Here is a 15,436-nt window from a genome sequence, read left to right as displayed (position 1 = left end):
CATATTAATTTGACAGAGCAAGGGTAAGTGTTATATGGTGGGAAACAGGTTAATCCTGTGGAGGAACGTAGGGCTCAACGAGCATCTGGCTGAAAGCCTTCAGCTTCTCCGGCCCACGAACTTCCTCTGTAAGTAATGGAAGTTGGACGATGTGGAAAAACTCGTCGTATAATTCATGAGCTTCGCCAAGGTATTTTTGCTGCATCTTCTGACGGACAGAGCAGTGTTCACAGTTCGAAGCTAGATGCCAGATATTTTCAGTATAGAAAACCCAATAGTCAGATTTGAGCGTACATTTCTTAGGGAACAGCAGCTGATTCACGACGATGTTGTGGGTATCGATCTCGTACGCGGTAAGCTCCTGAATCAGACGTTCTGTCTCGTACAGAGACAAGAATTCCGAGATGCAAACACAGACGAAAGTGGTCTTTTCCTGTAAATTTTAAGTCACGATTAGCATCGTCCTGGATCTTTTCTGAATAAAGATTCCTCACTGGGTCTTTGAATTGGGTGTTGACCTCAGTAATAACGGCACGCATGTTCTCCAATTTGGCAAACATATCCTCTTGGGTGCCAGCTTCTCCCCCCATCATCGCTGACATCTGTTTATCGCATTAAATGAAGTTAACCTTGCAAGGCAAACTTGATGTACCTGACTGATCATAGGCCCAAACCGAGATCCGAGGCTGCTGAGCTTTCCCAATGCTTTCTCGAGGACGGTAGGGAACGACAAGAAACGAAGGGTATGACCTGTTGGTGCGGTATCGAAGACGATCACAGAGTACTCCATAGATTTGACGTGTCTGTAAACCAGTGCCTCAGCATGTATTCGCAATGCAGAGGTGTATAACTCACTTCATGATCTCTGCAAAACTCATAGCTTCATCTACACCAGGGATAGCAAAGGCCAGATCTTGCATCATGGAGCCCATCATGCCGTTTGAATCAGCTATAGTACTATGGATCAGCAAACGCCATTCCTCAAGGTTGACAAGACGGCCTACACTGCTCGACCATCTCTTGAATAGAGCTCGTAGGGTCAATCTCCATGGCGAAAAGGTTATCGAACCCATTGACTTTCGTGGCGTCCTTGGAGAACTTTTGTCCAAAGGCATCCGACAAGTTGTGAGCAGGATCTGTGGACTGCAATGAACCGATGGTGAGCGAACGAATGTCAGGGGAAGAGCCATCGCGACTGCGCGTACAATCAACAGCACCGATTTGCGGCATTTGGCAAGCTGAATAGCGAGAGAGCACGAAGTAGTCGTTTTGCCTATTACAATGCGTTAGAAGAGATGTAAAAGACAGTACAGGATCGAACACATACCAACACCTCCCTTTCCTCCTGTAATTAGATGACGAACCGTTAATTTCAATTTGAAGATTCAATCAATAGATCTGACCACAGAAAATCCACTTCAGCGAAGTCTGATCGAGGATATTTTGAAGAGTTGGTGGCAGCTGTTCACCTTCCATTGCAAAGTAAGTGGTAGATGAGGAATGAGCGTGAAATGAATTTATGATAAGCTTATGAGTTTGATCGGTTTTGATGCGCTGCTCATCCTTTCTCAATCCATCACCTATCCACCCGAACGTCCTAGAATTTTCACACTCATGACAGACAAAGTCGTTGTATTCAGAGGTGAGTACGTGTCACTCAATGAGGGGATACTAGTGTTCAATCAACGATCGCAGCCCTTCAGCTTGCAAATGAGCAGAGAAATGCATATGGCTTGCGTTATAATGACCTGACACGCTATCGGTGGGTCTTATGTAGAATTTACTACAAGGGTGGCTAATTAGACTGTGATACAGTAAGCACTGTGCTAATAGGACGCATCGTCTGCGTTCTAGCCTAAAGATGACGCATGGCAGAGGAAGGGATTTCAAAAAACTGCCCCCTTTGACGGCCGATATTGTAAAGGACGGACAGTGCGTAACCACTACATTTCCACCTGAAGCTGTTCCAATCTATCGCAATTAGTCTTCAACTCTTGTTATTCGAGGCAGAACGCGCATGGGCATACTCTCAAGAGCTCACCAGCTCATCTCTTTTACCGGCCAACAAGGACCAAGCAAGCTCTCTACGACACAGTGCAACAGGTCGATTCCGACGAGCAGTACACTGGTCTACCCAGCTTCTTTCTCTTTGCCAGAGTCTGTATGCCTCCTCTCGCCTCTCTGCTGAAAACTTGGTCGAGGCCAGTATTTATACAATCATTCTCAACGGTCGATTCCTCCGCTACCGAGATGACTTTGAAGATGCACTTATTCAGCTCAGCGTAGCTAGGTCTCTGCTAGATGACCTCGCAGAGACGTCTTCGACCAGCCGTGATCAAGCTTTAGCAATTCTATTCTCCGATGAAATCAGCCCAGAAATTCGTTATTGCGCCCACGAACTGGGTCGAGCCAAAGCCTACGATGTCAACGGAATTGTAGCTGAAATCGCCCCCAAATATCGCAACGAGCTTGTAGAGAACTGCGATGCGCTTTTGGCTAAGCTCCAGAAAGAAGAAAAGTCTTCCTCCTCCGCATCTAATCTCAAACCCATCACCTGGGAGGACCAACCAGTTCCCGTCCGCTATCCCGAGCTAGTCGATGTTCTTTTGCGCGTTCAAAAGGCTGAAGCTGGAATCAGAGACGATAACCGCAACCCAGCCAAGAAAACCAAGCTGGGTGTCACTGCTTATGACGCTGTTCTGTCAGCTCTAAGTGACGCAGAAGAAGTTGCTAGGAAATTACAGGAAACCCAACAAGTGTGTTCAGATCTTTTGTATTTTTCAACTGCTCTCGATTTCTTATCTTTGATCTTAGCTTAGCGGCACTTCTGCAAATACTTCGACAAGCGGAGGAAGAGACATCCATTTCGTACACGCTTATATTGTCTTCCAGCTTCTCTCTCGTCGCATACAGCGCGACTTACTTCTTATGGACACCCTTTTAAGCACTGGAAGCAGTGAGAAATCCAAGATTCCTGTCCAGAAAAAGCCTACCTCGACCATCAAAGGAAACTCTGCACCTGTTGACAGTAGACTCTACCCAGCTATCGTGAAGCTGCTTGACACCGTCCTACAGAGTCTGACCCAGATGCGCACCCTCAGCCTCGTTGACGACAACGCAGATCTTACATCAGCCGTGGAAGCCAGGATATCTTTCACAAACGCTCGCCGGTGCGTATACCTCGCACAGTGCTATGGCGCCGTGAAGAAATATGCCGAGGCCCTCACTCTCCTCCAACACGCCTCTATTCATCTGCGCGAAACAGGATCCAGTCTCTCGCTATCAGAGACCGATCCCATCAATACCTCTGTGCCCCCTTTCTTCTCACTCAAGGCCGAGGATATCAAAGAGCTGGAGGGCACGATAGCAGTTGATGGCACTCAATTCAAGCGCGACTGGTTCGCATACAACGGTGGGTCTATCAAAGCCGATCCAGCGACGTATAAGAAACCTCTATTCTTTAACATTGCGCTCAACTACGTCGAGCTGGACATGGATCGGCTGCAACATCGTGCCGGCAAGCAGCCCGTCCCCCCTCCTCCTGTTGCTGCCCAGTCGTCTGCTCAACTTACCAAGAAGGTAGAACCTGCGCCCGCTCCTGAGAAGAAGCAGCTCCCCAAGGCAAAGGTGGAGGAGCCCATCCAGCCGGTTCCAGAACCTCAGCCACAGCAGCAGCCTTCCCGTGGCGGGATTAGCAGCTTGTTGGGAGGCTGGTGGAGTAAAAGTTCTCAGTAGTCGGAATTACTATTTGTATTTATTCTGTCCTCTTTGAATTTCTGCAATGAATATGGTAGAAAGTGCTTCTTTCCACCTGTTAGCTCTACGAAAAGGAAGCGAATATGTTGCATTATGTTGGTCGATAGTAGACTCGAGCATCATCATTTTTCTACCCCTCTATAATGTTTGAAATTTGAAACCTAGTCAGTGAAGAAATGAGACAATAACCTTGGGACGACTTCAAGTATCACCATCAAATTCCTCGCAATCACAGAGACACTAATCCGCAACTGTAAACTCAATGACCATGTTTTATAAGGGGCTCTAGATAAACCATGAATAAAGACCTTCGCCCTCAACTAACGCTAGATCGAGGTTTACCATTAGCAACGGAAAATTATCATTTCAAGACAGTCACACAAAAGATGGTCCAAGAAAGAAACATTTATTTATTTCATATACAGCAACTAGAAAGAAAGCAATAGCAATAATAATGGGTATGGTACATGTGGTCGTGGAATACGGAATACGGCGCAATATGTGCGTATAAATGTTCAAAATGAAATGCCTGATGTGTGCTTTGGGTCGCCTCCTACTACCCGCACCGTGGCAGAAATATAAGGATTATGTATACATGTTCAATTACATATCGAGAAAAAATCATTCATTCGACGAACTGGAAAAGCACGATAAAAACATCAATCAACCTTTGTACCCTCCCGGAAGCTTAATGATAAAGCATGAAAGAAACAAACTTACCTCCTCGGCCTCATCTCCAGTAACGTCAGAAATTCCTCCCAGCTTCTTCGCCTCGTGTTTGCTGATCAGACTTAGCCTCCTGCCGACATCTCTGATCTTATCCCAGAAATTAGGATTGCCGGGCTTGGTCAAGCACTTTTCCTTCAAATCACGAAGAAAACTAGAACACATTAAGAACACGTTCACAGTTAGAACTTCCAACTGTAGAGCCAATGAACTCAGAAGAAACTTACGCATTCCAAGCGTCAATCTCATCCTCCTAAAACGATCCAAATGATGAGCACAGACATTTATCCAAATATAACAAACCCGACCTCAAGGCAAGTCTTCCTCAATACAACCATACACTCCACCATCTCATCCGCCCTCCGTGTCGCAAATGGCTTAAGCACTTCCTCAACAACCACTTCCGCCAAATCTTTCACCGCCTTGCTTACCACATCCCCCTGTGCAATGTTCTCCTTAAAGTCCTCCAATGGGCGAGCGTTGCTGATGATTCTTGCTGGACTGTTGTCCTCGGCGTTGGGTGACATGGACCGCGCGGGTGTTGGTAAAGGCGGCCGGGAAGACGAGGACGCTTCAGGTAGAGGTGTGGCTGGTTTCTTCATGTCGACAGCCATGGCTGACTCTTCATCCTCGTCTTCGGTTTCGCTGGCCTCTGCGTCATCACTTCTTACAGACAATTGGGGATGCGAAGGTTCTGCCTCTACGACGTTCATTTGCGACTGTGCCTGGGTCTCCTTATCTCGAGATGACGCAGGTCCCAGAAATTTAGCAAGCAACGCCGCCTCTTCATTACCATCGGCAGCACGGGAAAATTCGTCCTTCTTAGTCCTCGCCGTTCTTTTTGGGACTAATCCCCAGAAAAAACAATCAATTAAAATGAACAAAACAAAAACATGGAAATTTGCGCCAACCTTGTTTGACATTGAATGCATTTTTACACTCCTCAATAGCTTCTTTAGCCCTCCGTAGTACCCTCTTAGGTGGTTCAAAGTACTTGGTTGTTTCAGGATGAGGAGGTGGGACAGGGTATTCCACAACATCTTTGACAACAGCACTGTGAAACATTGCCTGCTTGACACGGTGTATAGCAGGGTTATAAGACTCTCGAGTATCGAACCAAGGCTCCCGAACACTGAACAGGACAGAGACATCAAGTTCGTCAAAGGCCACAGACAATAAGACAACACACTCACCCATCCTCGTTCTTCTCTCCGGCGTCCATGAGATCCAAAGCATCCACAAAATCATCCATGGCGGAAAGTTGCTCCTCGGTGGGTAGATATGGATGTTCCGTCAAAACCTCTCCCTTCTTATTGATAAGTGTATCCAATGACCCAAACGTGTACTTGCGTACATCGTCCGCAAAAGGTGTCTAAAGTCCAGTCCGACACAATATGTCAGATACCGTTGCGGAGAAAAACAAAATACTGACCGGAATCCATAACAGACAGTCAACATCTTCGAATAAGATGGGGGCTAAAACGCCCATCTTCGGGTCCATACCATCTCTTGAGACGAAACGACCAATGGCCATTAACTTGCGTTCATTCATAGCTTGAACGATCGACGACAGTGCGACTTGCTCAACCGGACGACTGGTGTCGGCCCAAATGTAGTATATCTCGCCCATGGCCAATTCGCGACGGAACTGCACCAAGAAATGTCAGAATATTGTAATTACGATAGAAACCGCACTTACAGTGTCAGCAGCAAAAAAGCTGATGAGATCTATCCCTTTATGCGTTGTCAATCTCATAAACTGGCCCTCTCCTTCTGGAACCGGCACGAATGTTGTTCCATATTTGAAGCCTTTAGTAAGTTCTTCCTTTTCCACCTGCAGACCTTTTGTTTTGGGAGGAACCTGAGCCTCATCGTTTTCTTCCATCTTCACATCTTCCTGCTTCACTTTTTCTTTTTCTTTCTCCTCGTCCTCATCTTCTTGTACGGCAAATTGTGTCTGTCCAGTGACCTGCGAGTACACAGACACGTCGTTGTCCACCTCCATCGCATCCTTCTCTTTCTGCATCAGAACAAACTTTTTCCAGGACTTGGGCCGTGCAAGCGCAGTGCATTTGCTCATCTTAACCGGAACCTCAATAGCTTCGTCTGAGCGCGCCGCAAAGTCGCCGATGCGCAGCTGGGTGCCCACCAGAACGGATTTGGTTTGTTTGACTTCTGGAGCGGTCGTCTCGCGGAGGGCATATGCGCATGTACCCACTACGCCGGAGTTCATGCTCGAAGTTAATTGGTGATAGAAACTTTCATTGACGCGCTGAAATGTCTTTAGTTCAATTGAAACGCGCATACTTTTGGCAAACCTTTATATTGCTCTTGTCTGCTTCTGCGTATGGTAGTTCCTCGTCGTCGAAGTCAACTCCACTGCAAAACACGAGGTAAGAATTGGTGTGTAATAGGCAAAGGAAACTCACACTACGGTCAATTTCACTTCCAGTTCGTCCATTTTTGCAACGGTCGCTTCCCAGTCTTCGACTTCAATTGGACTTTCACCATCAGTAACAATAACAATTTTGCGCGTCCATGTTTTTTTAGTCCCAAGATATCTGCTCTGAGTATCAATGCCCACAATCAGCGCGTCAATTGCTAAAAGAACGTGTCAGCAGCATTACTTGGTCAAAAAATGTAACTCACGATCACCAGAGGTATCGGAAGGCTGAAGGGCGTCAATTCTGGCCAGAGTTTTGGCATTCGGCTTTCCAATTGGAATATATTCAACTACATTTTCATAACCTCCTTTTGTTTTGTTGAGATGGTTGTTGGTGTCTGGCGCTGGGTTAGCACGCAGACATAAAAGGGGAAAATGCAGATACTTTTGGAGCCAAAAACAATGACGCCACATTGGTCCGTCTTTCGTCCATTGAAAATCTACGCTGGCTATGAGCACAAATCGATGAGAGCACCAGCAGATATGTACCATTTCCTGTACTTTGAGCTTGACGTATTGCAGACCCCACTGGAGGTTGGTCATTTCGACAGTGCGAGTTGAGCCGTCTGCATTTTCAACCTCAACTTCCCTGACATTGCCCATCGACGACGACGCGTCGACGAGGAACATAGTAACAGTGTACTGAAACACAGTTAGCATTGTAGAGCAATACAAAGAAGACACTAACCCCCGCTCTGTCTGCAGGCATGGTGGTGGTGAATAGGAAAGAGTCATGGCTCGGACGCGACGTTCACTCATTAGGAGCACGTGACTGTGTTTGTTAATGAGTGGCTGTGTGACACGATGTGTGGTAACGGATGTGTGACACTGTCTCCGTTGTTTGCACAGCACATTCGACTTGAATTCATCACGCGGCTTCGTGACCTTTGAAAGCCCAGCTTAACGTTCTCTAGCCCTCAACTCCGGTGGACGCGACTGTATTCCCTTGCCCCAATGTCTGCTCCCATGCTGGGAAACGGCATGGTTGCCCCCAACATCGCCCAGCCGCAGCAACAGCTTCAGGTTGGCCAGTCCAATGAACTCCAGCGGATGATGATGGTATGTCTTCCAACCCACCCATCACTTACACCTGCGCTAATTCCATCTCCCCGCAAGCGCGCCAGCTATCTGCGCAAAAATCCATCAGACCAAAAGTACCCCAATGAGCTCGAGAATCTCATGAAGTATATCAATAATCTGAATCAACAATGTGCGTTTTACCTTCACGACTGCATTCTTCTTGCCATTGTTCGTCTTCTAAACCTAAGTCATTCCAGTTCGCAATCAAATGGCGCCCACAAACGGCATACAGTCACAGCAAGCCCCCATGGCAAATGGCCATGCCCAGCTTACTAATGGCGCAGCCCCCCCAGCGTCTGTCGCCTCTGGTGGATCCATGCCTAACCAATCCATACCTTCCACTTCCCAGACTCCAGTCTCCTTCACCGCAGAGCAGATCAATGCTCTTCGCGCCCAGATCCATGCCTACAAGCTCCTCACCCGTGGGCAGCCCATCCCAGACTACTTACTGCAGTCTATGCGAGTACCCAACACAACAATTCCGGACCTCGAAAAGTTGACTCAAGGTCCTGACGTTCAGTCGAAAATTGTAGATGCTGCAGTAAAGGCTTCGAAGGGAGAATCTGGCTCTGTTCCACCCCCTTCAATTTCGGCTGTTGTTGGTCGCGAGAGTTCGGTCAAGGCTGAGGAATCTGAACCTACGCCCATCGACCCCGCCGATTATCCCAAGGGACCCTTCCTCGAGGACGACACAAACTCGCCCATATATCCATACAATGCCTATAGACACCCCTTTTCTCATCTCAAGCGCCCTGCAGATATGGATCCCAAGCTTTTTGCCACTCGTCTCCAAAGGCTGATTGTGCCCACAATCATGCCAGCAGGCCTTGATGCCCACCAAATCATCGACGAGCGTGAGCGATTTATCGAGGCTCGCATCCAGCAACGGATCAGAGAGCTCGAAGCTATGCCTTCAACCATGGGCGACGGCACTTTCGATGCCAACATTGATGTCACCCAGGACGACAAAGTGAAAGAAGATAAGGAAAACGAAAGCAGTACAGCCACACCCCTCGATTCCCTCAGGCCCTATAGTGCTCTTGTGCACCCTAGTCCAACAGCACACGGTAAACTTCGTGCTCTCATTGAGCTCAAGTCTCTCCGAGTGCTCGACAAGCAGCGAGCTATGCGAGCTCAAGTTGCCGAAAAACTCATGCACGGCTCCCTACTCCCCCTCAACCGTCTCGACTACCGCCGCATCCGCAAGCCCACCATTCGCGATGCCCGCATGGTCGAGAGCGCCGAGCGCAAACAGCGCCTTGAGCGCGAACGCCGTGCAAAGCACAAGCACGTCGAGCAGCTCGGTATCATTTGTGCCCACGGCAGGGATGTCATCAATGCCAACCGTTCTGCACAAGACAGGATCGCTCGCCTTGGACGCGCCGTGCTCAGCTTCCACGCCCACACTGAGAGGGAGGAGCAAAAGCGCATCGAGCGCATCGCAAAAGAACGTCTTAGGGCCCTTAAAGCTGATGATGAAGAGGCGTATATTAAGCTGCTTGACTCCGCGAAGGATACCCGTATTACGCACTTGCTCAAACAGACAGATGCCTACCTCGACTCACTGGCGCAAGCCGTCGTCGCCCAGCAGAACGAAGGAGGTCCCATGAGCGAGCTTGGCTTCGAGCAAGAAGATGGACCCGCCACAGAAGCTACTTTCGGTGCCCAGATCAACGCTGAAGATGCTGCGGAGAATAAGAAGGTGGATTACTACGCTGTTGCCCACAGAATATCAGAGAAGATCGTCAAGCAACCTGACATTCTCGTCGGTGGTAAACTCAAGGAATACCAGATTAAAGGATTGCAGTGGATGGTTAGTTTGTATAACAACAGACTTAACGGTATTTTGGCCGATGAGATGGTAAGTTTCGTATACTAGTCGTCCGTCATTCATTTTGCTGGAGCCTTTTTACAGGGTCTCGGAAAGACCATCCAAACGATTTCCCTGATCACCTTCCTAATCGAATCCAAGAGGCAAAGAGGGCCGTACCTCGTCATTGTCCCGCTATCAACCATGACGAATTGGTCTGGAGAGTTCGCCAAGTGGGCTCCCAACGTAAAAGTTGTAGCCTACAAAGGCAATCCTGCACAACGTCGCGCATTGCAAGGAGATCTCCGTGTCGGACATTTCCAGGTTTTGTTAACAACCTACGAGTACATCATCAAGGATCGGCCTCATCTCAGTAAGATAAAATGGTTGCATATGATAGTCGGTTCGTATAATGTGCATCATCGTTTCATCGTACTTGTACTTACCTGTGGACACGCACATCTTAACAGACGAAGGTCATCGTATGAAGAATACCCAGAGTAAACTCACACAAACTCTTACAACGTATTACCACTCGCGCTACCGCCTTCTCCTGACCGGTACCCCTCTGCAGAACAACCTTCCTGAATTGTGGGCACTGCTCAATTTCGTGTTACCCAAGATCTTCAACTCGGTCAAGTCGTTCGACGAATGGTTCAACACTCCTTTCGCCAACTCGGGCACGGGCGACAAGATCGAGCTAAACGAAGAAGAGGCCCTGCTTATCATCAGGCGTCTGCATAAAGTGCTCCGGCCTTTCCTGCTGCGTCGTCTGAAGAAAGATGTGGAGAGCGAGCTGCCGGATAAGGTGGAAAAGGTGATCAAGATCAGAATGTCTGCTTTGCAAAGCCAGCTGTACAAGCAGATGAAGAAACACAAGATGATCGCCGATGGCAAAGATTCGAAAGGGTTTGTGCTTTGGATATTTTTATCCACATGTATTATTGTCGTGCTGACGTTTTGCCTTAGTGTCAAAGGTCTGAGCAATGAGCTCATGCAACTGCGCAAAATTTGTCAACATCCATTCTTGTTTGAGAGTGTGGAAGATAAAATTAGTCCCGGTGGTTATATCGACGACAAGCTTATCAGAACATCGGGCAAGATCGAACTGCTGAATCGTATCCTACCTAAATTCTTTGCTACGAATCACAGAGTGCGTGTTCATACTTATGCTGCACAAAAGCATAAATAATTAAGTTTTTATCCTGCAGGTCCTTATCTTCTTCCAGATGACAAAAGTAATGGACATAATGGAGGACTTTTTGAAGATGATGGGTTGGAAGTATCTCCGTCTCGACGGTGGAACCAAAACCGAAGAACGTGCCTCCTTTGTGCAGCTGTTTAACGCTAAGGACTCCGAGTACAAAGTCTTCATTCTCTCAACCAGAGCCGGAGGTCTCGGTCTGAATCTTCAGACAGCTGATACCGTCATCATGTTAGTATATCTAACTTTCACATATGCACCTACAACTCGCAGTCTATCTAATTTGTCTATTTTTATAACAGCTTCGACAGTGATTGGAACCCACACGCCGATCTCCAGGCTCAGGATCGTGCGCATCGTATCGGTCAGACCCAGGTTGTGCTCATCCTGAGGTTCATCACAGAGAAGAGTGTTGAAGAAGCTATGTATCAACGTGCACGGTACAAGCTCGATATCGACGACAAAGTCATCCAGGCCGGTCGCTTCGATAACAAGTCAACGCAAGAAGAACAGGAAGAATTCTTGGTGCGCTTCTGTCCCTTTTCATCTTGCTTTTACCCTCGTTAACCCAGTCATTTATTTTTTTAGCGATCCATTTTGGAAGCCGATCAAGAAGAAGAAAATGAAGAAGCAGGTGATATGAATGATGAAGAGTTGAACGAGATCATCGCGCGTAATGAAGAGGAGAACGCCATTTTCCGTGAGATGGATGCCAAGCGCGAGCGAGATATCATCGAGAACTGGCGCGCGGCCGGCAACCGAGGCAAGCCACCCCAACCACTCATCCAGTTGGAGGAACTACCGGAATGCTATCAGACCGACCAACCGTTCGAGGTCAAGGAGGCGGACGAGATCAATGAAGGACGTGGACAGCGTCGTAGGAACGTTGTTAGTTATAACGATGGGCTCAGTGATGACGCTTGGGCGATGGTACGTTTTTTATTCAACTTGTTTAAATTTTGATTTGCTAAATGTATCCTCAAGGCTCTTGAAGAGGGCGAGGATATTCAAGAACTCACAGAACGTGCTCGCGATAAAAAGGAGCGTCGCGCCCAGAACAAGCTCCTGAAGGAGGACGTTTCTGGTCGGAATACCCCATCCTCAGATGTTCTCGATGGACGTGGTCGCAAACCCAAGAAGGGCAAGAACAAAGCCAACGATTATGAGCCTGGCACTGGCTCTAAACGTAAACGTGGTGTCAAATCGATGTCTGTCACCCCTGAAATTGACGATGACGACGACGATGACCATGAGATCGTAAGAGTAGCGGATTCATTTTCCCAGTATGGTACTAAATACTGACTGTCTATCTTTCAGAAACGACGCAAGACGAAGACGAATGGCAAGGATAACGGTCCAGAAGTGCCTCCAGCCATGCGCGAGAAGATGAAGAAGGCGTTTATGGAATGCTACCGTGCTGTTCAAGCCTGTGAAGACGAGACTGGTCGAAAACGCTGCGAACTCTTCCGCGAACCTCCTGATCGTCGAGTAAGTTTGCTTCTTCGATTACAATCAACCCCTACTCCCTCTAACCAACACCACTAGGACTATCCTGATTACTACCAGCTCATCAAAGTTCCCATGGCCTTGTCCATTCTCCGAAAACGCGCTAGCTCAAACTATTACAAATCCGTGATGACTTTCCGAGACGACTTCCATTTGATGTTCAACAACGCGAGGACGTACAACCAGGAAGGATCGTGGGTCTACATTGACGCCGAAGAGATGGAGAAGGTCTTCAACGCTGCTTGGGACAGGATCATTGTAGGCAGTGACCTTCCCGGTGCGCCCCCCGCACCAGGTACAGGCTCTGCGACAGGCTCGTATGCTTCGGCCTTGACTCCCATGGACGACGACGAGCGCCCACCGCCGCCCACTCGCGGTCGAAGCACTGGTAGGAAACAAGTCCTCAGCGACGAGGAATACCTCACACCCAGCGACGAAGAGTGAAATGTTTCTTGACAACTCATGAATTTTTTTGGATTCTTGGCTGGTTGCTGTTTCTTCTACCTTCATTCGGTATAATCTCATCCTTGTTTCTTCTGTCCTTTCGAAGGCTGTCGCTGTTGTCTTCTTTGGAACTCCGTATCGTATATATTATGCTTTTCTCTCCATTACAATCTCTCTGTAAACCTGCTTCGAATATGTATTTTAAAGGCCCTTTTGGTTTTTTCTTTTTTCTGCTTTTGTACGTAGGACAAGAACTGAATGATCAACGCTTGTTTCATTGGTCACCAATACACTCTAAAAATGCAGTTACCGAGCATGGCCGCCACCACACTACGCCGCTGCCATTGCCAAAAAAATATGTAAGGAACCTTGAAGGCTTGAACCTAACTTGATTTATGTACATTGCGATACCGGCGGAAGAGAGTTCGCCAACGTCTGTCGTAGAAAGCTGGCGATCTGACCGATTGTGACGTTTGGATCGCTTGAAGGACAATCCTTATTCCAAGCGCGCCACACCGACGTGCACATGCACACACTTGTTACGCACCTAGCACGAACCTGAGCTGTTCACATTAATCGTTCACGGTAAGTACATATCAACATTGACTCTGTGAACCTGAGTGATGATTGCCAGTTTGTAACGTTATTGAGTTATTGAACTGCAATGGAGTGGAGTGGGCATGGATGGACAAGGACATGGACATGTCAAGCTCGAAGCGCCCCGGTAAATTGGCACGGTGAAGGGTGGCCGGTGAAAGTGAACCATTGAACTCAACATTTTTGACATTTTTGAATATGCTAATGAGTGTACGAAAGCAGACAGTAGTCATCATGGGTAATTTGAAGCCGGATCCACTTTTTCACGTAGAAGAATCCCATCTCTTGTATCTATTCAGTATACGCAGTACTGGCCAAGGACCGGAATTCAATTGGCCTAGACAACAGAAAAAAATCACAAGAGATAGAAGGCCATAGGCAGTAGGTTGAGCCTCGCCTTATCAGGCACAAAGTAAGCGCAGGTGCAGGGTAAAGCTCATCCAAAGCAAGAAAAGAAAAAAATGGAACCCCAAGGGAAAAGCATCTCTAAGGAGCAAAATGAATGGTTTCGAAACAACAAGACACCAACAATCAGCGCACAATAATATTAAGAAGCCAGAAGCGAGCGACAGAGTTCTAGAGGGATACAGATAGGCAGGAGCCCCTTCCGTCGTTCTCAGGTGGAGAAGAGGGTCCAAGGGTCCAGGTAGTCTCAGGAAGAAGCTACGAGCTTAAAGAAGCGTACAACCGTGTTCAATTGATTATATTGTCAGAATCGAAGCCTCTTCAACAGGATCAGGAAGGACTGAACTCTACCAACACGCAGAAATAGAAATAAAATCGCAAAATCCCAGGACCCATGCGTTCTTTAAACGGCCAATAGGGACTCAAGGAAGGCATCCACGAGTACTAGGAAGGAAAGCCAATGAAAAGACATTGAACACGACACCACGGAGCCAAACATCCGTGCCTTGCCTAAAGCTTCGCTTCCCCCCAAAGAAATCCTAGATTGCCAAAGATGTATAAAAAAGGTTCCCATAATGCTCCGCTGTCGGACTAGTCTTGCAAAATCATCCACAGAAATCATTACCCCAGTACCCAAACATGTAAAAGTATACTGTCATAGATGTGTGTTGTGCCTCGAACCTTATGAGTAAGAAGCCAGGGCATTTACAAGCTCCGAGCACGACCTGACAGCGGGCGAAAATTGGATGCCCGACGGCCAACCCAAAATCTCCAATGACAGACAAAGTTATCAGACATTTGGCAGAAAAATAGACATGAGACCAGGGGCCAATGAGAAGAAAATGCAGTAAGCCAGACACAGGAGAAGTTAAGAAAAAGCAGACTCGAGACATGCAGAAGAGGAGATGAATTTAGGCAGAACAACGTCAACCCAGCGTCGCTGTCAACACCACCAACGTCATCATTGTCGCAAAGTATCACTTCAGAAAATGAAATCGTGTAGTGGGGTCATAGTGGGGTCGCAAACTTAGAATGCAAGTGCATGACAAAAGAGAACTAGTACTTGCGGTCATCAATTACTGCAACAACACAAGGACAAATGATGATACAAGCCTGACGCAATCTGAACAAGACTTCAACCTTGAAAGATTCGTTATCTTTTGAACTTGTAAAATAGTACAGAAAACAAATGGCCAGTGTAATACCAATGTAGCCAATTTTCTCGATACCAACGCGCCGGCATCGTCCATGTTGTGTTTCGAACGCTAGTAAAGAGAGGGATCTGAGACGGTGTCAAAGAAAAAGAGATATCGAAGAACCGGACACAGAACAAAGGATACAACAAGGGCAGAACAGGACAGGAGAGTGGGGGCAAAGTGATAAAAAGTATCTTGTTATATACGATATGGTAAGTAATTTGTAGACACACAAGGCGGGCAAACGCGCGTACGTAGTTGATACAAAG

General features: G+C 47.4%; 4 protein-coding genes across 4 annotated transcripts; 2 read left to right on the top strand and 2 right to left on the bottom strand.

Annotated features, from left to right (window-relative positions):
* Positions 1–49: 49 nt before the first annotated feature.
* On the bottom strand, positions 50–1,476 carry JR316_0001246 (Golgi to ER traffic- protein; the record flags this gene model as incomplete). The annotated part of the gene is made up of 9 exons (XM_047887056.1): positions 50–240; positions 295–433; positions 495–602; positions 653–803; positions 856–949; positions 1,005–1,143; positions 1,206–1,273; positions 1,328–1,345; positions 1,404–1,476. The coding sequence occupies 9 exons, from the start codon at positions 1,474–1,476 to the stop codon at positions 50–52; spliced, it is 981 nt and encodes a 326-aa protein (XP_047754802.1).
* Positions 1,477–1,614: 138 nt separating this feature from the next.
* On the top strand, positions 1,615–3,735 carry JR316_0001245 (Signal recognition particle subunit SRP68; the record flags this gene model as incomplete). The annotated part of the gene is made up of 5 exons (XM_047887055.1): positions 1,615–1,642; positions 1,696–1,762; positions 1,816–1,932; positions 1,985–2,756; positions 2,815–3,735. 5 exons carry the CDS (start codon positions 1,615–1,617, stop codon positions 3,733–3,735), a joined length of 1,905 nt encoding a protein of 634 aa, XP_047754801.1.
* Positions 3,736–4,419: 684 nt separating this feature from the next.
* On the bottom strand, positions 4,420–7,634 carry JR316_0001244 (ATP-dependent DNA helicase II subunit 2; the record flags this gene model as incomplete). The annotated part of the gene is made up of 14 exons (XM_047887054.1): positions 4,420–4,443; positions 4,477–4,636; positions 4,710–4,735; positions 4,791–5,329; positions 5,394–5,614; positions 5,676–5,854; positions 5,915–6,130; positions 6,182–6,754; positions 6,801–6,861; positions 6,912–7,083; positions 7,132–7,263; positions 7,311–7,365; positions 7,415–7,567; positions 7,614–7,634. 14 exons carry the CDS (start codon positions 7,632–7,634, stop codon positions 4,420–4,422), a joined length of 2,532 nt encoding a protein of 843 aa, XP_047754800.1.
* Positions 7,635–7,879: 245 nt separating this feature from the next.
* JR316_0001243 (Chromatin structure-remodeling complex subunit snf21) lies at positions 7,880–12,969 on the top strand (the record flags this gene model as incomplete). The annotated part of the gene is made up of 12 exons (XM_047887053.1): positions 7,880–7,984; positions 8,042–8,135; positions 8,203–9,866; positions 9,921–10,218; positions 10,286–10,724; positions 10,785–10,968; positions 11,027–11,250; positions 11,322–11,544; positions 11,608–11,949; positions 12,004–12,282; positions 12,337–12,507; positions 12,565–12,969. 12 exons carry the CDS (start codon positions 7,880–7,882, stop codon positions 12,967–12,969), a joined length of 4,428 nt encoding a protein of 1,475 aa, XP_047754799.1.
* Between the last annotated feature and the right edge of the window lie 2,467 nt (positions 12,970–15,436).

This window comes from Psilocybe cubensis, chromosome 1, assembly GCF_017499595.1.
Source record: "Psilocybe cubensis strain MGC-MH-2018 chromosome 1, whole genome shotgun sequence".
In the NCBI taxonomy this organism is placed as follows: Eukaryota; Fungi; Basidiomycota; class Agaricomycetes; order Agaricales; family Agrocybaceae; genus Psilocybe; species Psilocybe cubensis.
This window is presented reverse-complemented; position numbering and strand designations above follow the sequence as displayed.